The sequence below is a fragment of the Clinocottus analis genome, unplaced genomic scaffold, assembly GCF_023055335.1.
Source record: "Clinocottus analis isolate CAN_PGR_092001 unplaced genomic scaffold, fCliAna1.0.p SCAF_27, whole genome shotgun sequence".
Classification (NCBI taxonomy): domain Eukaryota; kingdom Metazoa; phylum Chordata; class Actinopteri; order Perciformes; family Cottidae; genus Clinocottus; species Clinocottus analis.
Window position 1 is genome coordinate 368,505 of NW_027176009.1, and position 22,978 is coordinate 391,482.

At 42.8% G+C, this 22,978-nt stretch overlaps 1 protein-coding gene across 2 annotated transcripts; it reads left to right on the plus strand.

Moving 5' to 3' along the window:
- The first annotated feature begins 991 nt into the window (after positions 1-991).
- pik3r5 (phosphoinositide-3-kinase, regulatory subunit 5) lies at positions 992-22,828 on the plus strand. Of its 2 annotated transcripts, XM_068592397.1 has the most exons (18): positions 992-1,122; positions 8,884-8,999; positions 12,823-12,938; positions 13,066-13,134; positions 14,024-14,162; positions 15,148-15,217; positions 15,670-15,844; positions 16,340-16,508; positions 16,618-16,686; positions 16,901-17,775; positions 17,934-18,059; positions 18,229-18,357; positions 18,515-18,608; positions 19,085-19,161; positions 19,621-19,714; positions 20,407-20,489; positions 20,953-21,068; positions 21,408-22,828. In XM_068592397.1, exons 2-18 carry the CDS (start codon positions 8,900-8,902, stop codon positions 21,556-21,558), a joined length of 2,652 nt encoding a protein of 883 aa, XP_068448498.1. In that variant the 5' UTR covers positions 992-1,122; positions 8,884-8,899; the 3' UTR covers positions 21,559-22,828. The 2 variants fall into 2 exon arrangements, with proteins under 2 accessions (XP_068448498.1, XP_068448499.1); XM_068592398.1 differs by lacking the exons at positions 992-1,122; positions 8,884-8,999; positions 12,823-12,938; positions 13,066-13,134 and having other exon boundaries at positions 14,133-14,162; positions 15,644-15,844.
- Positions 22,829-22,978: the final 150 nt, after the last annotated feature.

The window sequence follows — 22,978 nt, forward strand, 5'->3', positions numbered from 1 at the left end:
GGGGAATTCATACTCACATTAATACATGAAATGTAAATGACAGGCAAAGCAGGAGGAGGAAGTAAGGTCTGTGTTTCCCTGACACACACACACACACGCACACATACAGAGAGAGAGAGAGAGAGAGAGAGAGAGAGAGAGAGAGAGAGAGAGGGAGAGAGAGAGAGAGAGAGAGAGAGAGAGAGAGAGAGAGAGAGAGGGAGAGAGAGAGAGAGAGAGAGAGAGAGAGAGAGAGAGAGAGAGAGGGAGAAGGAATATGGACTAACTTTGAGGACATAGATGTAGAGACACACTTCATTCCACAGTTTATGAATGCAACATTTGAAGAAAATTGAATTGAATGAACGGATAGTTGCCGGACCCTGGTGAGAACAGGTCAATGCTACGATTGGTCAGTCTGCGTTCGATGGGCGGGGCTTGGCGAAGGGTCAATTAGTTATTAGTTGTAGCCTGTTCGGACTTGTTTTGCTTATTTTAAGTGGATTCCAATAAGTTTAACACAATGATTCATATTTGCTCTTTTGCATCATTCCATTTGAAATGTTGACGCTCCTCAAAATCCCTGAAAAACAGAAGCTCTCTTCTTTTCCGTTAAATGTTTCAAGACAGAAAATAACAGACAAACACCCAAACAAGGACACTTTACTGACAAGTGTGAAAATAGCATTCAAAATAAACACTTCAAACAGATGACTTCCGTTTAGAGGCCTACATCCCTTCATAATCCACATGCAACCTCTCTGTCAAACACACACACACACACACACACACACACACACACGCACACACACACGCACGCACGCACACATATATATAGAAACACACCATTCACCATTGCACTTCCCACCTATACACACACCAGCAACCTCCCTCATTGTGCTCACATGCACCTCTTTCATCCACTTCCTGTTTGTCTGTGTGTGTGTGTGTGAAGCGCAGCAGAGAGCTACAACCAGAGCTCTTGCTTCGCCGCACCGCTCCGCCCGTGCCCAGGATGTGGTTATGCCTGTTAAACCCTGACGTGTGCGGTGAATGAATGGCAGTGGCACTGAGCCGGAGACACTCTGCCTTGGACTATTCAGACACGTACGGAGGCCATGGACTCTGGGCAGTAAACTGAAGGTAAGTCAACGGGGGCAGTAGATTCAGTTTTGAAGGGCACCTGCTCCCTGCTCACGTTTGCCTCGAGCCGCGCGCCTGGCTATCTGAGAGGATGACGATTTGTGAGAATGTTATTCCGAATGATTGAGCTTCGTTTGTCCATTTTATATGGATGTTAATTGACGTTTTTGGTTCATTTTGACTTTTAAGCTGGTTTTGTCAGTCAGCTTTTTTTGGTTGTTTTATTCAGACTCGTGCCAATGTGTTTTTATAACATCAAGAGTTCAATTCTCTGCCACATGAACGCCTTTGAGCGTCTTGTTTTCTGTCAGAGGAGCTGATGGGCAGCATTGGCCTGACACTATTGGGAAATGCAGGGCTGTAGGCGTGTTGACAGCCCTCTGTGAGATCACAGGCTGAGTTCCCCACTGTGATACCACTTTGGGAACTTCTGCTTCTACATATGCCCTAAATGATTCATGCTTTTAATAAACGCTGAGGAAGTAAAGACGCTGAAGCACGTGTCAGGGGCCAGGACATTATCTCGCTTTAAATGTCTGCAGCTGCAAATGGGGACAGCCGATGTTATCTGTGAATGTGAGACTTCTGCATATGTGTGCGTGTGTGTGTGTGTGTGCGTGTGTGTGTGTGTGTGTGTGTGTGCCTGCCCCATTCCTCCAGAGATTCCTGTGGCTAGAGTTGAAGCTCAATTTCATAAAAGGGGCATCATTTATTTGGATGGGGTTTTTAAAAAAAAAACGGCGCTGAAAAGTGAGATGCAAGCATAGAATCCTGCTGGTTTCAGATTGACAGGCTGTCAGTGGTCGTTGGGGGCTCCACCCAATTGAAACTCAGCTGAGCCAACGCCTGAACTCAACATCCTATTTTACCACAAGAACCAGGCACTTGAACGTGTTCTCCTCGAAACTGTGTCATGTAGAGGTGTCTTTTTTCCTAATCTGATCAGTATGAGTCACTTTCAGTTCACATGAATCAAATAATCAATATTCCGGCCATGTGGTTATGCAGGATCTTACAAAGTGAAAGCCTTAAGTCATACATTTTGTGATTCTGACTTGTATCCAGGTCTGAAGTTTTGACATGTATGTTCTGGAGGGTAAGGGGCTCCTCCCTGTCAGGTGACAACAGAGGAAGGGATCATCTACTCTTCTTCGAAATTGTGAAAATTGCACAACCAATTTGAATACAATCATCTCCTCCTGTTGAGAAATAACAACTGCCCTCACAGGTCACGCGTCGGGCTCGATGGAACAATGAAAGAAAGAGAGAGAAGAGAACACAGATTAAAACTGTCGATTTGGAGATTTGTTGTCGGCCACAGAGATCAGGCGTGAAGAGGGAGTGTGTTGTGTTTTTTAATTTCACATCACGCTGAGGTCGATGCAATGCAATGTTATTCACAACGTTGCTTCCTGTTTGTCTCTTCGCTTTTATCACTCACGACTCGTACTTTGAGGTCAACACCCCCGTGCGTGTGTGTGTGTGTGTGCATATGCATCTCCGCACATGCACACCACACCTGTCGTCGCATACAAAACCAAAAAAACAATATCACATTCGAACAGATGGAACGGGATTTGGTTTTCTGCTGGAAATCATGGACACTCAATCATGAACCCAACGTGAAATAGACGGGGACGAGGACTCGGTCAGTCCGGTTGCTATAGCAGAGTCCAGACCAGACCTGATGTTACGGCACTGGATATTTGCATTAATGGTCGTTTCATCGTGTGTTTATCAGGATTTATTGAGGAAGTGGAGACCAAAAGGCAGACGGAGTTGCTTTCGGTCATGTGATTCACACAGCGCCTTTGTTGCCACGTCGTTACAGTGCATGCGACGGCAACATCCAGGGTTCAATTGGGGCCTCTGGTCTGTGTTGCACTTCATGCATTTCCCTCTTTCCCATATTTATTGTCTGTCCTCATAAAAAGGCAAAAATGCCCCTAAAAAATATTCAGACAAACAATCTGTTAGTGCTGTATGTAGATGTCCAGTACTTTGAATGCTTCTACTTGAGTCACGTCTATAAAGGTGTTGCAGAAGTTATAATTGATTTGCGTTTAACAGCAAAGGATTATAAGTAGAGCAAGATATTGCAGAAAAACACAGGAAGCATCGTCTCAGTCACAGCAAATATACAATTTATTTTCTCAAATTGCCCGCAGACCAAAAAAAGGGCTTGAAAAGTGGAACTTTCAACGCGTATCCATGACTTTGGGAACAGGGGTTGACAAAACAAACACACCGATAAGAAGTCCTTGAAGTATGTCGCAAACAAAACAGGAGCGGTCAACACGCACAATTCCACGACAGCTGGGCGAACCGTCGACTGATGTAGGATCCCGTGATGCGACTGACACAAAGGTTTCCTTGGCTGAAGGGAAGCACTTAGTTGGAGGAGAGCTTTGGAGTCGGGCCGCTGTTGTTTCCTAAAGCCATAAGAGGACCGTTCACATCCAGGAGGGGGCAGCTCTGTGGGCCAGCAGAGGAAGACTGGATGTGAATATCAGACTCTATCAATCGTACAAAAAAGTTTTAAAAAAATGACAGGCACGCATAGTGCACACACACACACACACACACACAAACTCTGGTCTGTGGGAGTGCATCTCAGGGTCCGATCTCACCACAACAATAGGGAGGCACCTGCTTCCTCAGCTGAGCAGGGAAGCTGCCTTCCTGTGAGGAAGCAGTTGGTAATGGGATCAGTGGGAGAGTTGGGGAGCGGCCTGCGAGGAGCTGGAAGGAGAAGTGAAGACTCAGGTGGAGGTGCAGTGCTTGGGACCGCGTAGGTCACACAAAAGAGGAAGAGAAAGACGAGTTTCTGTGCTCTCGTCTCAGCGGGGATTCGGTCGATACCGGGGTCAATCTGTTTGTTCTGCTGCTCGCTGTTATTGTCTGAATGTTGCAAGTTGCAAGCCGTGAAAAAGTGGAAGTGACCTTGTTGACTCTTGGGGCTGTGCTGCATACATCCTCTTATGAAACACTGCAGGCTCATGCATTCGCAATATGCCGAACAACTCTGCGTAAACAACTGTGATGACACTCTGGAGTTGGGGTTGACGTAGTAGTCTGTCAAAAGTCCAAATCAGTGTACATTGTCAGCCCAGATCTCGCAAAGACAGGCATGAAAAGCATCGTTGTGGGCTTTATTACGCGTGGACACAAATTGACATTTCTTCTTTTTTTTACATCATGCTCAGGACGAAATCAATGCCAACGGAAAGTCAACTCGGATAATTTTTTCATGGGGGGCACGCACATTTAACATGACATCCTCGAGGCCATGCAACGGTCAGAGCTATTGAAGTAGTGTCTAATATAGAGTGGTGGGCGGGAGGTCTCACAAACCGTGAGACCAATGTTTGACACCTCATGTCCCAAAGTAATATGGTTTTGTCGCCTAAACCTAACTGGATGTTTTTTTTAATACCCAATCATGATGATTTTTTTTCCCATGGTATGTTTGCCTAAATCTCACTTTTGAGAAAACAAAAAAAGCATTGTTAAATTGATCAATAGATGACTTTAAAAGATCTTCACATAAATAAATTCTTTGCGGCAGATTTGTGTCTAACTTTTCATTCACAATGAAATCCTTCCAGTGAAACGACACCAACTTGATGTCGTCAGCAGAACCATTACTAGTTGATGAACCTTCGGAACAGCACTTTCACTGCATCGTGCCACCTCATATAAGATCTTCCCCTCTTTTATCACCTTTACGCGTCTCCATTGAACCCCGTCCTGGATGCAGGAGTCATCAGGACTCTGACTTATTAGTTCCTTCCACTCTGAGCCGGGCTCTCGTCCAGCTCAGTCCCACTCAGGACACCTCTGAGACACAATGCCTCTGTGGGGAGGAGGCGCTGAGAACAAGGGCTGAGTGTTTACCTCTGGGCCTGCCGGTGCATTGTTGTTGAATGGCAACCGTAGGAAAAGAAGTGGAGTGGTGGGGGATAATTGAGCTTCATTTCTCTGCCCTCATGAACTCCTGCCCCTCCACCGGCGTTAATGATGAGGTCGGTAGGTCGGATGTTTGCACAGTGAGTGTGTGCGTGTGTGTGGGTACTGTATAATGTGTGTATGTGCATGCATGCGTGAATATATGAACAATGGTTTGTGGAACTCAAATTCAATAGGTAATCATTTTAAGGCGAGAAAGCCCCCGCCAAAAAACACTTTTTCTTTTCGGCTAGCCGGATGAAGACATACAGATGTCGGTGTTTGCTTCACTAAACCGAGTCTATTATTGCAGTGAAATCCCGAAATGTTTGCATTAGATAATGCATCATTTGCATATTTAAACATAACCATAACATCATGAAATTTCTGAAAACGTGTAATACTAATAATAAATGCCTTTATGTAAGTAAGTAATCACCTGGAGACATTGTGTTAATCTTTCTTATCCGTTCATCCTCTTCGCCTGTATTGTCATAACGTGTTCCAAAATGTATGCCATTTCAATATTTTTTTTCAGACTCTGACCCAGAAGTCTCCACTTCAGTAGCACTCACGTGCACCAAACGCTTCACTTATTACATATTCTGGAGGGTTTTACTGAGGGCTTTGTTTATATTTCATTCACAGCCTGATTTATACCAAATCTATTTAATATACATTTATTGAATGTTGAACCCCCTTAGTAAAAAAACACATTACTCTAATATGTCAACAAAATTAAACAACTAAGTTGTACTCGACTTTATCCAATGTTCAGACTTGTCTTCTGGACATGTATGCAAATAAGCACACATTTGAGAAGATATTGCCTCATTTGAGTATTTAAACACACAAACAAAATACAAGAAGCTCATATTAATAATAATAATAATAACAAAAAAGAATTGCCTTAATGTAAGTAGTCAACGTGGATCAGTTTCATGGTTTCATGGTTCAAATTATTTGTTTTTCAATAGTAATTTGAAGAATTATGTAAAAAGTATAATTTACTCTAATAGTACTTTTTTTAATATAGCAAAATGAATTACCACATGGGGTTCCCTGAACTTTAACAGTGTGTTTGGTCTGTGACATGTTATGTTTTTCTGTTTGTAGTCCATAATCAAATGAGTTCAACCACACCTGCTTTAAAGTGTACAGTCTACAGTGTGTGTGTGTGTGTGTGTGTGTGTGTGTGTGTGTGTGTGTGTGTGTGTGTGTGCGCGCGCGTGTGTGTGGTGGGGTTATTTGGTGAGTAAGAGCAAGTGAATCGTTCATTAACACGATTTCTCCAACAGCCTGCATTTATTTCTGTCTTTCATGTGCAACGGGGAATTTGTCAGTCACTGGGGAAAGTTTGAGAAGATGTAATCATGTTGTTGCTCATTCCACTCTGTAGGGACCAATGTGAACACATACGGTTCTGATCAATAAGAACAAAATGATTATGTTTTTCTGAATTTGACCAAAAAAAAAAATGGTCAAATGCTAAGAAAAAAATCTTTAAAAAGTCTTCTATGGGGAAGTAAAGTGGTTCTGCTTCTCAGATTAAGACGTTTCTCAGTATTTTGCACAAACCATACAGATTCTGTATTTCCATGGCAAAAGTCTAATATGAGGTCAGGCTTTATATTTTATGAAACAAAACAACACTTCACAGATACATGCAGTGTCTGATTATTATGTACATTTATAGAGAAAATATATGTTGTTGTTTTTATCATCCATTAACGGAGTCACTCCATTATCTACATCCAAAGACGCTGATATGTGAGGAACTTCTAACCTCGCCAAAAAGCAATAGTAGTGCTGCACATTTCCAAAAATAATGGTGAAGATAATCCATAACTCTAAACAACCAAACATCTCATATTTACAACAATAACTCAAGTGAGAAGAAGGGTCATTTTCCCATAGACTTCTATACTATCAGAGGCATCGCTCCCTGATGGCCAGTAGAAGGAATGCACGTTTGAATCACATCCATATCGGCTTTACTTTTCAGACTTGGAGGTTTCCGCCTGGAAGGGGTTTCCTAATAAATGATGACAGGGCAGCAACATAGACCCCCTTTCCATTGTAAATAAGTTTATTTATGGATTACGTTTACAACTGGTTGTAATATGTCTCGCCAATATCCACATTCTTGGATCCTCCGTTGCTGGTTTGGCCGATTGGATCACAACCCTTCTCCAGTAAGTTTTCGGGCGCATCTACACCCGTGTTCTCATGTGGTCGACCTCTATCCGACAGCAATCCCATCACCCAAACCCCATTTTAATGCAATGTGTAAAATGGGTTCATACTGTACGTTCACCTTGTGTTGACCACCACCTGCGTCTTGTACAGATGTTAATCTTTGTGTCAGATGGTATTGACTGCAAGCTGGTTTCCTCCACGCAGTTTTCAGGGGAATTCCAAAACCACGCAAGTATGTAGCCAGTAGTTGAGAAGGGGTCACTGGACCGTTTTGAGCCGTTTTCATTGAAACATGTTCCTTGGTTGACCAAAACGTCTGAATTGACTCGGTTTTGTTCGATCGGGGGTGCCGGACTCACTTTCACTGAGTCACTTACGCTCACTGTTGTTAAACATCTGCCGCTATGACCGCTGTTTATCGACTGAAAGATAAATCTGGGACTCAACCCTTTTTTTAAGTCACCAATGGGACGTCCCTGCTATCTTGTTATGCATAATTCTGTTGATCAGATGTGTTCATAACAGAACTGAAACAACTTGCCACACCTGGATGTCCTCAGATGATGTGTAAGAAACAGCCGAGAGCGCAGATAAACTAAAAAAGGCGATACAAGTGAAGCTCAGCACGACCGGATGAGTCACTGCCGAGGACATGATGTACTACATTGTTATGGTCAATGCTGGAATTATACATTTGACTGTTTATCACTACGTCTCTCTGATCAGCAGCATTGTTTCGCAACTCTGCTTACTGTGGTACTGACTTAAAAACTGAAATCAGTGGGGGATGTTTTATTTTCTCTTTTGTCCATCAATAAAAGTCATTAAAAATGTCTGAATGTTGCTATTAGCAATAGTTGTTTTGTTTTTTACACCAATTACTCAACATCTGCCCGACCAGAGTTTCAATAAGTCTCTGTTTATGAAACAATCCCTCATCCTTTGTGCGTGCTTTGTGGCTGTTTGTTGTTGTATGAGTTCAGATTTAAATATATTGCAGAACAGAATCATTAATGGGGCACATTTTTCAAAGACCTTTCATAAAACTCAATGATTTGAGGCAGACCAGGCGCCCAATCATATGAGATGTGACATTTTAAGTACTATGGCAACAAAATAACTGCACATGCATCTGTTTTTCCTTCCCCCTTTGAAATATCTATTTATATAGCACATTTACTTTCATGTAAACTCAAACTGCTTTACAATTAAAGACAAAAATACATAAATATCAGGATCAACAGAATAACAAAACATAAATACAAGTATACAGTAGCGTCATGCAAGCATATGCCAGCTATAAATGAAACAACACTTCAACACAATCAAAATGAAAAACTTTGCACCATTACATAGCTGTACATGTTACCAAACTGCAAGCAACAAGTTTACACCCACAGCATGTGTCTTCCTCGACTATTTTACATACTTACCGGGTTATCTGCCTTCATGCAAAACTGACGCGATAACGCACACTGGTCATGAATAGAGAGGAACATGTGGATGTTATGCACACATTCGCTGGAATTTGAAGACAATATTCCACAGAATGGATGGATGGGAATCATTATGATCCGATACTTAATATTGGCTCCGTCTCCCGTCCCTCCACAGAACCTGAGCGCTGAAGATGCAGCACACCTCGTGCACGGAGGACAGGATCCAGCATGCTCTGAACATGTGTCTGGACGGGCTGAGACAAAGCCCCACAGCCGCACAGCACTGGAACGGTAAGAGGCCACAATGAGGACTGGAGCTAAGCTTTGGTTTGAGCTACGTGATAACAATGTTTCTGCATTGCTTCAATAAAGATGAGGGTTATTTTCAGTTGAAACATTACAGCTTAGAAATGAGAACTTCACAAAGAAGCAGGCTTTTGGCGAAGTCTAAGCAAGGGTAGAGATTGCAACCAACTCAAACTTCTGTGTGCTAACGTTAAAACGCAAATGGCCCTATGTAGAGTCAGTGTTTGGTTTGTCCCTTCTGGGCTAATGTAGAAACAATGGCTGCTGGCTCCATGCAGAGGACCAGCTCAGTATGTAGATATAAACGGCTCATGCTAACAAAAAACGCATTTTCAGGTCACAGTCGACTAAAGGAAACACACCTTTTAATATTATTTAATTTAATACATTTTTATTTCTTTCCATTAATCCCTTTGAATGCTACACACGGTTTATTTCAGGAGTACTATCAATAGACAGAAGACATTTTGACATGTCATTGAAGCAAAAGTATAGGTGTATTTAATGTCATTGATGATGGTGCATTCCGCTTCGGGGAGGCTTTGATATACTGCATGCTGGCTATTTTGATAGCTTATTGGGATGCTCAGTAGAAATTAAGTTCCACCTGTGTTCAACAAATTGTCTGCTGTTAAAAAGTGCCTCAGCCAAGATAATGTAAAATCAAATTTTCATGTTTTGTGGCTGATTCTTGGCAAATTTTCCCGCATTTTTTCTTCGTGTTCAGGCTGGTTTTGTGGATTTTAGCTAGTCATTGTTGAACGTTGTGTGATAGCTACTCCCTACCTGGAGAGGTTGGAAGGAGCTATACGCTTCCAAATCGTTAAGTTTTATAGCACTTCTGTGCTACGCTAGCTAGTAAATGTATACACATTCTGACAATCATTTTGAATGATTATAACAGTAAATAAACAGGAACAGTGATGTTCCTTAATTCCTCTGTCCTCTGAGTTAGCACGTGACGTGGTGGTTCACTTTTACACAGTAATCTGCAGACTTTAGCTTCTATTTTTATCTTTTTAACCAGTTTTCACAGCTGAATCAGTTTCACGTCCTGAATATCTCCTTTAAACACGTATTGTTGACCTTTCCGTCTGTTTTTTTTCTGAAAAGGCTTTCAGTTTTTTCCAAAAATCTGATAACATGATTTATTCAGTGAGTGCAATTACTGACAGTGTGGGTTACATGGCAACAAATCTCTGACAGCTTTATAAGGGGGTGGGGGTGGGAGGGGGGGGGGGGGGGGAATGGGGCGGGGCTTAGCGAAGGGTCAGTCGTGCAAGGCTCTGATGGTACAGGTGTCAAACTTTCTCAGAAATATTGAGTACGCACACAAAACACATTTAAATGTGATACGTACCGTTTACAGTGCTGCCTTAAACTGAAGGCAGTTGTTTATTCTTGTCCTTCTCAACACAAGGGTGGCGTGTGACAGACAGCGTGTGCGGCCTACAAGTATATGTGTGTCCTAGCTTGTTGTTGGTGACACTGTTGCTGTCAGAGCATTGTGGGGGGAACGTGTTTTTGTGTGTTGGAGGAAGTTGTGTGAATAGACAGCTGGGAGGAAGTGGTGTTCCAGACCGCAGTGAGGCATCATGGGACAGGAGTTACTGTGGTGCACGATGTAAAAACAGATCAGGGCAGAGATTAAATTAGCCTCCTGCTCGTCAACCAATGCCAGAGAGAGTGCCCTATAATCACACAAACATGTTCTCAGGTTTTATACCCTGATAGACTGTGATGATGAGATTTTTTACATTTAAAGCATGCGCGCTGAAGCCGGAGTTTGTTTTTCATGTTTCACTCTCCTCCTCACTTCATAACTCCATTCCATGTTTAGACGATTTCCAGGGATTTGTATGTTATGAGTGTGATTACATCCATTTGAGCTTAAGTACTGAGATATTCAAATGTGCATCTCATGAGGATCATTTGAAACTTGCCGCTTCATTTCCAGCGCTGGCATCTTTTCAAAATAAAGAGCCGTACAGCTCTCCAGTAAATATGCAAACACACCGTCAAGAGATGTGAGATAGGACTCCCGTGTGCAGAGACAGACAGCAACTGACACGTTTCTTGGAAAACATTTCTGCGTAACCTGAACAAGGGCTGATGTGCTACTTCCTGAGCTCCTCAGAGATGCAATCGGAGCCGTTGAGACCGAGGGATCAAATGGAAAGTGCTGCGTTTTTGTTTTTTTTATCAGCATGATAGACGTCAGATTGGTGTGGTTTGACATAGTGTATGCCCAGCTCTCTGCCGTTGTTTCATCTTAAGTTTCCATTTCACACTTTCATAGAAAACTTCCAACGAAAGTTTCCAGTGGGCCATTAATGATGTGTGTGGGTCGAGTTATCTCCAATTCTTTTTTGCAGATTTCGTTTTTACCCCTGATCATTTTCCTTTCATTAATCATTATTAGCAGATTTAAATGTTTCGTCCCAAAGGTTCTTTGGGGAAGATACCTTAACTCTGTTTTCTTGCAACAGGAAATCTGTTCTGCCAAAACATCCTAACTGAAACACTGAACTGTACGTATTATAAAACACCCCTGAAGTGCACAAGCACAGTCTCAGAACCAAGATGCTGTGCATATGATGACATTGGATGCAATTGCATTCTTAAGGGCTATGATTTGTTGGATTTCGACAGCGGGAATAAAATACCTAATAAAGTTTCAGGTCGCAATACACAAGAAGCGTTTGTGTCATTGTTCCCAGTTGTTGTGATATTAAGCAGACAACTGCTTGGATGTCTTAACTTACAATACATTGATGGTAGTTTTTGGCGAGTTCTAATACATTTTGCTGTTTGTGCTCAACGCTCTCTCACCGGGTGAAGCGTGCACACCATTGTGCCTCAATGTACGCAATAGCCAAAACCTCACTGGCTGACATTGATTCAGGAATTTCACCTTGGGCTGGTTCCTCCTGTACACATGAAGTATATCCTCAAAAACCAAAACCACTACGGTCCGTGCTTGCGACAAGTCTCACAAATTAAATGTTGCTACCTAACATCAGCAATGGAGACAAAACACGCTTCTGGAGAGTGTTGTTTTCTTTCCAAATCTTTTTTTAAAGGGTATTTTAATCCCACTGACATCCATACCTGATTAAATAAAAGCTAAATAAACTTGTCGTTTTGTCTGAGCTCCCTTTCTCAGCATGCATTTATTTTTGCCCGCATGTAAAAAGAAGCACAAATATAGTGGGGTTTACTTGTATGACTGCATTGCTAACCTTCAGAGTATACACTAGCCACATTTAGCAGTCAAAGCAAATAGAAAATGATGTAAACTCATCATGCTGGCCATACACAGATATAGCTCTACGAGTGTGTCTGTCGGAGCACAAACAGAGTTTTGTATTTATTGGCTCGTGGCGCTGCTGTTTATTAAATATCCTTAGTGATGGACTCTCTCTTTATGTGTGCTGCAACCCTGACAACATACAGTCTGTTGAAGTGCCTCATGTGTGCTCTGATCATCAATTCTACAGCCTTTGTTCTCTTCAACCCGCTGACATGGTGAAGTGCATTGCTCATAGCCACAGCGCTTTAACCGCTACGGCCTGATTTTCAGGAAAACTTGGTGGAAGGGTGTGAAGCGGAGGTGTGCTTTCTCGGAGTGCCTTTCTAGTTTTTACAGTTGTTATGAGTAAACCTAGCGTTTGAGAGTTGACAATAAAACAAGGGCCTGTCTTTTTGTAGCAAAACTGTTGAAGTGAGGTAAAACCTTCCGCCTCTTTCTTTGTTTAACATGTGTGCGTTGTTGTGTTAACGCGAGTCCACATGTGCTGTCTTTCAGTGCTGATGTGCTCGGCGGGTCAGTCAATGAACCGCTGGAGCCTTGAGGAGCTGTTGAAGAGGGACCCCGAGAACTTCCTCATCCTCTTGAAGCAGATCCTCAGGAAGACCAAAGAGGTGAGAGGTCAAAGGTCAAAGAGGGACACAGTCGTCGGCTAGTAATGTCCACACGGCTGCAAGACGGTGCTGTAATCTCTGAGCTTTTAGCCTCATCGACGCTCTCTTTCTGTGTGTCTCCGTTCAGGTTCAGGAGCAGTGTCAGTACGAGCTGGTGGCTCCCCTCGCCATCATGTTCTCCTCCACGTTGCTTCAGGTACATCCAGATGTGGAAGTCCTCTTCTAAACTCGTGCTGCTTCCTCAACACAAACCATACAGATGTTTTTTCTTGAGGTGTTGAAAAGCACTGAAGCGCAGCTTTCACAGGACACAACAATCACATCATTGGATGTATGATTCATTGATTTATTACTGTTTCGACATAAAAGAGAAGAAATAACCACTGTTAGATTCTTACACTAATTCCTTTCACTGGAATGCAACACACTTCTTGTGTGTGTGTTTTTTTCAGGAGGAACCGAGAACCCCAGAGTTCAGTTTAAACTCTGAAGCAACTGAAAGCTGATAGTTTCAGCTTTGAGGTTTTGTGACGACGTGACAAACGTGCCTTTGGTTGTGCATTGTCACAAAGCCCACAAATATAGTAAAACAAGTGGCTTATGAAATCACATTATTACATACACAAAGCTGGGTTAATTACCTCATATAGAATGTTATATATTTGTCGTTGGTGATGTAATATTTAAACTATGCAGTAATGTAGTCATGGAAAAGCACCAGGAAAGTGTCACATAAGCCAATATTGTTATAACTATGGTCTGTTTACATTGAGTTGCACCTCAAAAGGTCCATTAAAGGGACACACAAGGTGAGTCTACAGATAAAATTTTTAAAAAAGAAGTAAAATACCGAATGTGTATTTTGAAAGTTTCCTCTCCACTAGTACAAAGAAAACCATTTTTAAATGTACTAAATGAGTGTAATACATGCCATTCCCAGGTTTTTATTACAAATCTAATCCAAGTTATCACATCATCAGTTGCTGTGAGGAAAACCTCTGGTCCAGTCTAATGCAGGAGTCCATGAAGTTAATCTTAGAGTTGAGGACGCCCACTGAAATAACCGACTTGTGCCTCGGTTGCAGACGCCTTACTGTCCCGCAGACACGGAGCTGCTGCAGCGAGCTGTTGAGGTGTTTCGCTGCTTCCTCACGTGGCCCGAGCCGTACTGCAGTGTGTGCAGAAGCCTCCTCACCACACTGCAGCTGGAGATCAGGGCCCCAGGTAGATATAGATGGGGTTGTTTTGCCAGCGTGTGTGTGTGTTATCCCAGTCTGAGCTGAGTGGAACTGCTGGTGTCTTTAAACCATGGTAATCGCTCTCCCCCTAGTGACAAGTCAGGGAAATGCATTTAGTGCTACATATCCCAGAAACACCTGCAGTGCTCACGACAGGAAGTAATCTCGTTAAAAAACGGATGAAGCTTAAGCATTTACAAAACAAAGCACATTTAACACATTTGCGTATCTAGAGAGCGCTATATAAGTTGAAATTATAATTATTTGAACACCTATGCTGTAATTATTAGGAAAGTTGAATGCACAGATGCAGTCCTTTGTTGATTTTGGTTTATTAAGTGTGCTTGTCTTAATTTTTTGTAACTATAGTGTGAATCAATGCATCAAATACAAAGCCATCATGGATACGTGACAGCCCCAGGATGTTTTTACACATTTCCATTGATTAAGACGCTACTTGAAAGACATTCGTAGATAATACTACTAAAATAGAGTACTCAAGTAAAAGTGTTGTTATTTGAAAATTAAAAATAGGGCTGCTAATGTAAACATGTAGCCTAACGTTAACATTACTGTGTGAATTAAATTCCACCCAAATCAAATAGCATTACATGTCAATGCTGTCTAGTCCCATCAGGGATTAACAGTCACAAACAGCAAAGAGTCCTCGGTGAAGGTAAAATAATATGCAATATTTATTTTATTTTACAGTGAGATCAATTAATTTAATATGTGACTTCCAACCCTGATACTAGTAGCCTCATACTTACGTAGCTGAGCACTTGTGAAGATAATGAGCTGCTTCAGCAGCACGACCTGATGATGATGTCATTTCCCTCTGCCTGCAACTGTTCCACCAGGACACACTGTCATGAATAACACTGTGCACACTCTTGTCAAGCTATTAATTTAGAAACCATGAACAGATGGAAGAGACAAATAATGAAATGATTGTTCTATTTTCCTCACAGGGATTTCCTTTCAGAGGCTTGTGAGAGAAGAACAGTTCCTTAACACCCCGAGCCAGAGCTCCAAGACCATGTACGTTTACACAATAAAGACTCACTGTACTCTGGACAGACTGGAGAACTATAGAATATACGACATGCGCTCGATGTATTCATTATTTAGGATTTATGGGAGAGTGAACAGTTGTTGGTGATATTGGGACTGTATGAGTGCACAGTCTAAGACCTACTCTCTGATCAGCGGCCATTTCCTGAGCATCTATCATTAGTCCGGTGCACTGACATGTGTTATTTTTGCACCTTCTGCTTTCTTGTTGATGCACCATTTAAAAAGATAAGATGTCAGTGGTTCACAGTAACTTTATCTGATCTGACACCATACCTTTTGAAGTAAAAAAAAGAAGCAAAAAAGATGCTGTCCACAAAAATAATAACTGACTCATAGCACTCATAGCAGTTAGCACTTAGTCCCTTTTTATACGTGTTTACGCTTTGCCAGTGACATCATCTGCGTGCTGCCTGCAGGACCGTGCTCCTGATGAACCCGTGCGAGGTGCCCGCTGAATTCCTCTCGGTGGCCGAGCAGCTCAGTGGCATTCAGCACTCACAGAGAGAGACCTACATCAAACTGATCAAACACGCCTTCCAGTCCACACTCGGCGCCAAATACCCGCTCCAGAGCCTCCACGGAGCGCTGCAGGTATGTGCTCAGAGCTTGGGACCGTGTACCAAGAGCCATTTATACAGATATGAGTTAAAACTACATGTTTGTATGTGTTTAAACAGAGCACCAGAGGTTTACAGTATTTCAAGATAATTGAAAAAGGGCATTGCGCTATACTACCATGTAAACGATGCCAAGCCAATGCAAACCACCAGACAGTGTGTCACTATTTGAAGAATTAAATGGGAAAGCGCTGCAGGAATGTCTCAGCACACGTACCTTGGCCGCGTTTCCCAGATTCGTTAAGAAGCTCTTAAGCGCTAAGAGCTTCTAAAGAAGCTTCTTTGGCGGGATCTTAAGAAGGCAGTTAGGAATGCGTCTGGGAAACACCCCTATCTTAGCGCTCCTTCTTAGCCAAACCCTTCTTACGAGCCTTCTTAAGTCCCTAACGATACGATAAGTCCCTCCACGAACGATCGAATCTGGGAATTGCGGCCCTTAACCGTACCATTTCGTCAATGCTCTTGGCAGGCAAAAACTGGCACTGAATTGGGGTCCATCTTCTCCGTGGTAAGTGATGTCCTTGAGGCGGCAGCTGCCATGAGCGACCCTCTGAAGAGCCGCAGTCACGTGATCCAGGGACTTGAGCAGCTGAGGGAGAGCATGAGAATACCCGCATCCAACGGAAGGAGGTCTGATGGTAAGGGGATTTCATGAACTGGGGGATGCAAACACACTGTCACGTTATACTATTACAGTTTCTAGTGGTTGTCTCTGAAACGCTGTTATTTTGATGTGGTCTCTTTTAGGAATGCTACAAACTCTACCCTTGCCGACTGCCAAGTGTCACATGTTTCACTGGGAGACAGATAACTTCGGTAAAGTATTCTGCATGATACTTTATTGATTCATTGATTGATTCATACACAGGAAAATCTCTCTGCTTTAAGCGGATGTAGAGAAGTCAGAACTAGGAATCCATCCCCCTTTTTTAATGTGACATAAATACAAACCATATTTCTATTTGTTTGAGTTTTTGTCTTTGTAAATGTATTAATATAAATTGATATTTGTCTTTTTTGATCCCTGCAGATGTTCTGAACATCCTTTTGGAACACGAGCCTGATGACCAAGGGCGGGCTGACGAGGAAGAAGACATTGATGATGATGAAGAGGAGGAAGAAGAGGAGGATGAGACAGAGATTGATGTCGAAGAAGAGGATGAGGACGAAAACAAAGACGTTGAGGAACATGGAGTTGAATTGCCTTCAATGTCTACCATCTCTAATGGCTACACCGCCAACCACCGCGCCTCCACCTTCTCCACCATCTCCTCCCTGTCCACCGCTTCCAAAGACTCCATGTTCTCTACCTTGTCTGTAGCCTCGGAGTCCTACGCTCCGTCCCTCTTCTCTGTCACGTCGGGCGGTGACAGTGACTACTTTGACGACTCTGACGACATCTGCTCCTCTCCCGTCGCTGAAAAATGCTCGCCAAAGTCCATCAACAAGGCTTCGGCCCGGCTCAGCAAGCACCTGTACCGACTCCTCATCAAACCCAAGAGGCCTCGGACGCTATACCGGGTCAAAAGCCTTGGAAACACCGAGTCGAAAGACCGGTTAGTGGTACGGGAGAAGCGCTCCAACTCTCTTCCGCAGCAAGTCAAGTTAGGCTGTCCCGAGCCTTACCTCCAGCCACCAACTCAGACTCACAGACACGTCTGCTTCCGGAGGAGGCCGATTCTCAGCAGCGACGAGGACAGTAAGAACACCACGCTGAGGGTGGTGGTGTTCGGTGCTGATCGTGTGGCAGGGAAGGTGGCCCGAGCCTACAACAGTCTGAGGAGGAAAGAGAGTGCGTGTCCGCGTCTCAGCAGGGCCTTCAAGCTCCAGTTCTACTTTGTGCCCGTGAAGAGGGACTCTGCGAAGTCTCCTTGCAAAAGTCCAAAAGGAGCGTCCCTCTCTCATGTGAGTACAAGAGCACTCAAACCCAACTTCGAACATTGAACACAAGGTTTTTTCTGTTCATGACAATATTGCTGTCAACGACCTGAGTTGCACTTTACAAAGTAAAGAAAGACTTGTGACCTTTCCGCTGTTGTAATTGTTGCTTTTTGCTTAAGCAGGGTCTTCATCTCACGAGCACAGGGGACAGCACCAACGACATTGCTCACCTTCTTGGTATGTTGGACCCTTGGTACGAAAGAAACACCCTTAGCCTGCTTAACTTGCCTGCCAACGTCGTCTGCCAGGTACAACTGGAGTCCATCTTTTACACTTCCTTAACAAAACTCAACCTGACGTTTATCCAGCTAAGAACATTTCCATTGTAGTCTATTACTCAATTAATATGTCTTCCACAGAACTGTTGTCATGCAGATGATTGAAGTTTTCATTCATTATTTTTGGATTGCTCTGCAGCAAACCTCAAAGACAAACTCGGAGTCATGTGATAGTCCCGGTGAGCGTCTGCCCATCCTGGCCGACTTGGTGCTGTACTACTGCCGCTTTGCTGCCCGGCCAGCTCTGATCCAGCTCTACCAGGCAGAGGTCAGACACACGCTTACACACAAACATCACACACAGCCATAGTAAACTACATGCACCTATTTAAAAACCTGTGAGCCCTGGTTTTTAGTCTGAGTGTTCACAAAGGGGACAATGTTCCAAGGGTGGGTGATTGATTGAGGACTCCTTGGTGTTGCAGCTGACGTTAGCCGGCGGTGAGAAGAGGACAGAGGTGTTCGTCCACTCCCTGGAGCTGGGCCACACCGCAGGAACACGAGCCATAAAGGCCATGGGTGAGTGTGACACACGCACATATCCGAGCAACCCTGCCAGCAATAAATGCAATTTTCCATGCACTTTGATTTTTTTTAGAACATTGAAGCTGAACTACCTTTACAATAGCGGAACATCCGTTATTTCTATGTCATGGTTCAGTCCACTTCTACTTTTCTAATTTCACTTGTTACTTGTTCTTTGGAGAAGTTACAATTCTGGGAAAGCTCTTTATGCTTCCTGCATAATTGAAATGGAGCAGAACCTTCTGCTTTCTTCTTAAAATGGGCCTTTTTTATTCTCCTGTTATTATAATTTACATTGAATGCTGTCACAATGCAGCATTTCCAGTGTTCATTTTGTTTATAAGTTTGTAGTCATATTAAACAGGACTGTAGCCTTATTTTTTTTTGTAAACTGAAAAACTACTCTCATGGATGACTAATGTGTGTGTGTGTGTGTGTGTGTGTGTGTGTGTGTGTGTGTGTGTGTGCAGGTGCTGCCAGTAAACGGTTTGGTATCGACGGTGACCGAGAAGCAGTGCCTCTGATGTTGGAGGTGCTGTACAACAGGGTAAGCTGGTGATTTTGAATCCCCTATCAAAGAGGAAAGTATTGAAACTGTGCTTTACATGAAGAAAATCCATAAATACTTGCACATAAAAAGACCCCGTTGTCTACTTTTGGAGACTGTGAAGGTTCTCAACTGTTAGTCTGAGTCAACTAGTCTCGGCTGTGGTCACTTCTGCACCAACAGGAAATGAGGCACTGAAAAGGTGTGGCAAAACAATTTGGCAATCAGTCACGAGCACGTGCGCTGTCCTCTGTGGTGTGACGCATTAGACACCAGACTGTGTTACTCATCATCTGTCTCTAGTCTTTCATTAGATACATTTCCTCACTCAAATTGAAATAGTGTTCCCAGATTCAAAATGCAGCAGATGTCTCTAATTTTCCCAGTATTTGTATATTTCTTTTGTATTTTTTTTTCACCAAAAATGACAATAATCGTTTCCCTTCTCCTCCCGTTCAGGTGGTGATCAGCGGAAGAAGCCAGTGGAAGAGAGAGACCAAAGTCTGCACGTCAATGAACTTAACCAAAGCGTGCAAGAATCCTGAGGAGCTCGGTACGCTACTGCCACTAACGCTACGAGCTGAACTGTGCTGACGTACCGCTGCAGAAACCAGTCTCAAAACCTAGAAATGTGTCGTTTTTGCGCTTCCTCTCGTCTCAAAGTTAATTGTTTTATTGTTTCATACTTAATATTTTATTTAAGTATTTTGACGGTTAAACAAGAAATAAATCCTTCAAAAGTAAGAAAGAATTAAAGACGATGCATCTGGCTAAGAAGGGTCATAAAGAAAATACAAAATGTTTAAGCAGATAAATAAGTAAAGACAATAATAAAAAAAAAACAATCAAAACAATCATGCAACAGTCAATCGTGTCAACCATAAATTCAGTCAAAAAAACAGACATTAAAAACGAGTTCTATTCACAGGGTTTCTTTAACTTGGTTAAAAATAGTGCTCGTCTTTTTAAGAAATAATTGAAAAGGTAATCATTTTAATTGGTTTTTGGTTTAGATGCCTGAAATAACATCTTTGGTGATAAACTTCTCCCGAGTGCCTTTTTGTCGAGGGAACAAGCGCTACGTCGTGCCTGCGGCGCTGTATTGAGGCCGCACATTAGCCACGTAGACCCTGTGATGACCGTGATCCCTGTGATGTTTTCCTTTTGATGCCCACACTTTGTAATTATGGGGCAATTACAGGTGTGTAAGTGTGCTCACAATGTGTTGTAAACGATCTCCGTCAGACTCAAAGATGGAGTGCCTGCAGCTCACGATGACTGAGGTCCTGAAGAGACAGAACTGCAAAAGCAAGAAGGGCTACAACCAGGTGAGTGGGGGGGCTTGTGGTGTTGTAGCAGCAAACGCATTCTCTATTTAAATACAAAGACCTCTGTACACTCTTGAAAGCGTCTCAGACTCCCCTCTTTCTCTCTCTTTCTCTGCCCCCCCCCCCCCCCCCCTCTCTCTCTCTCTCATGCTCTGCTGAGACAAAGTTTGTCAGCTTGACAAACAGCCAAATCGTGGGTCATGATCGTGGTCATCGTGGTTTTGCATATCAGCAAATTGGCCCTTAGCTCAAAGTTGTCTTCACACCCAGGGACAAAAACAAATGTGTTGAAATTAAAAGTAAAACAACTCAATAGCCATCCATGCACATCACGTCAAATGATGTGCAAATATTTATGGCACAGCTTTGGGGGATTTTCCAAACATTTAGCATTTCTTTTGGGTTTGCATGTGTGTGTCTTTTTCAACATGTTTATTCATGAGGTGCAATACTTCTTTTATAGCAGCTCAGCGTGACAGAGGTGAAGGTGGACAAGGTGCAGGTCAGCGGTATTGGAAACACAACCTTTGCTGTATGTCTGGACCAGGATGAGAAGAAAATACTGCAGAGTGTCACCAGGTCTGTGCGCACACACACACACACACACACACACACACACACACACACACACACACACACACACACAGGGGGAATTGATGTAGACACAGTGTCTGGAAAAGAAGTGATACACCACAACTATTTTATCTTTCACTTCCTTAAAGTGGTGTTAGCTCCCCAAGATCGGATCTTTGAATGAGATAAATAATATCTCATTTTAAAGACAGATGAGAGATGCTTATTATTTCTTGATATATTGTAATTGCAATGTTTTATTTCACACACACGCGCACACGCACACCATCCACTCACAAGTGTTGTTGCTCGTCTAACCCATGTGTCTACCTCTCTCCCATACAGATGTGACATATCCGTCTGTTATAAGCCCGACAGCTCCGCCGACTGGAGGCTCAGAAAAGCCCCGTCCTCGGCCCAGATCCAGCCTCTCAACCCCACCTTCTGCTCCCTCCTCTGCCTGCCCATAGTCACTTTCAGTGGGGCTCTTCCCTGAAGCTGCTGACCACTGGTTTGAACTGGGTGGTTCGAAGAAAAGTATTCTGAGCACCTATTCACGCTCTCGATAGCAGACACTGACTGACGCTGTCGTCAAGTTCCCATGATGGCGGCCTGAAGCGGCCTCCGTCACCCCAGAAGGAAAGAGGGGGCAATCAGGATACAGCAGACCCGGCTTGTGATCGTCAATACATATATATACCAAAGAACCAGAAAAAAAAAAGAACGAGCTTATACAACTCTTCTAATGACGCGCAGTCCAGCTTCCTCTGTGCCAAGCAATCGTTCACTGTTGTTAAGGAAACTGTTGAAATGACATTTAAGGAGTATCAGTTCCTATTTTCCTGCTGAAGGAGAAGTGACCATACAAACCCACCGTAAGACTAGAATGTAATTTGGTCAAACAGGGTGCATCTATATGGGTGGCGATAAGCCTGGGTCCAACCAGAAGATGGTCTGTTAAAATGTGGACGTCGTCTTTGAGTCAAAGTTTGAGGACCAGGGAGGGGAAAGCTTACATCTGCTGACCAGACTGAACTAATGCCTCCAATAGAGGTCCATGAGGGGACGATGTGACTATATCTGAGAATGGACACTATGGATTTACACAATATGTAAATAATATGTTTGTAAAATATGAAATCGCATGCTTTACCTTGATTGTTAAACTGTAATGTTTTCTGTCCGGTATGAATGGGAATCCATTTCATTGATAAGATTTCTCCAAAGGAGTTGTATGTGTGACCACCAAGGGGCGCTGTTGACATTCCAACCGACAGCTGTTGAAGTACAGATCACTTTAATACACCACAGCTGTCCTCACTTTGTAATAACTGTAATGAAATGAATGCATCAACAATATTGTAGCTCTTGCAAAGTGCTCACCTTTATTTTATCAAGGGCACAGATGGAAAATATAAATTTGGTATTGTGGTGCTAAAATACCTTGAGAAAAAGTAACTGATTCGTTGCACTTTGCATAATGTTTTACATTTGAAATATGTATATGAAATTGTTGTGTTGCTGGAAAAGGGATAATACCCTGATCACCTGACCGAGACCGAAATAGTAGCAATGAAGGTCAATATCTTGTATTGAATTGGAGCACTTGAACATTACATTCATGAATTAGGTACTTTTATGTTCAGATAAATGCCCTGAATGCCTACTCTGATGGCACTATTGCCATAATGCATATTTAGAATGATGTGTGTATCATCTATGCGATGGAAACACATCTTCATTAAAATGTATGTCTTTAATTGTCACTATGATTTTTTGCTTTCATTTAAAGAGGTTCCTATCTATCTATCTATCTATCTATCTATCTATCTATCTATCTATCTATCTATCTATCTATCTATCTGTCTGTCTGTCTGTCTGTCTGTCTGTCTTTCTATTACTGTAATAATAGTTTA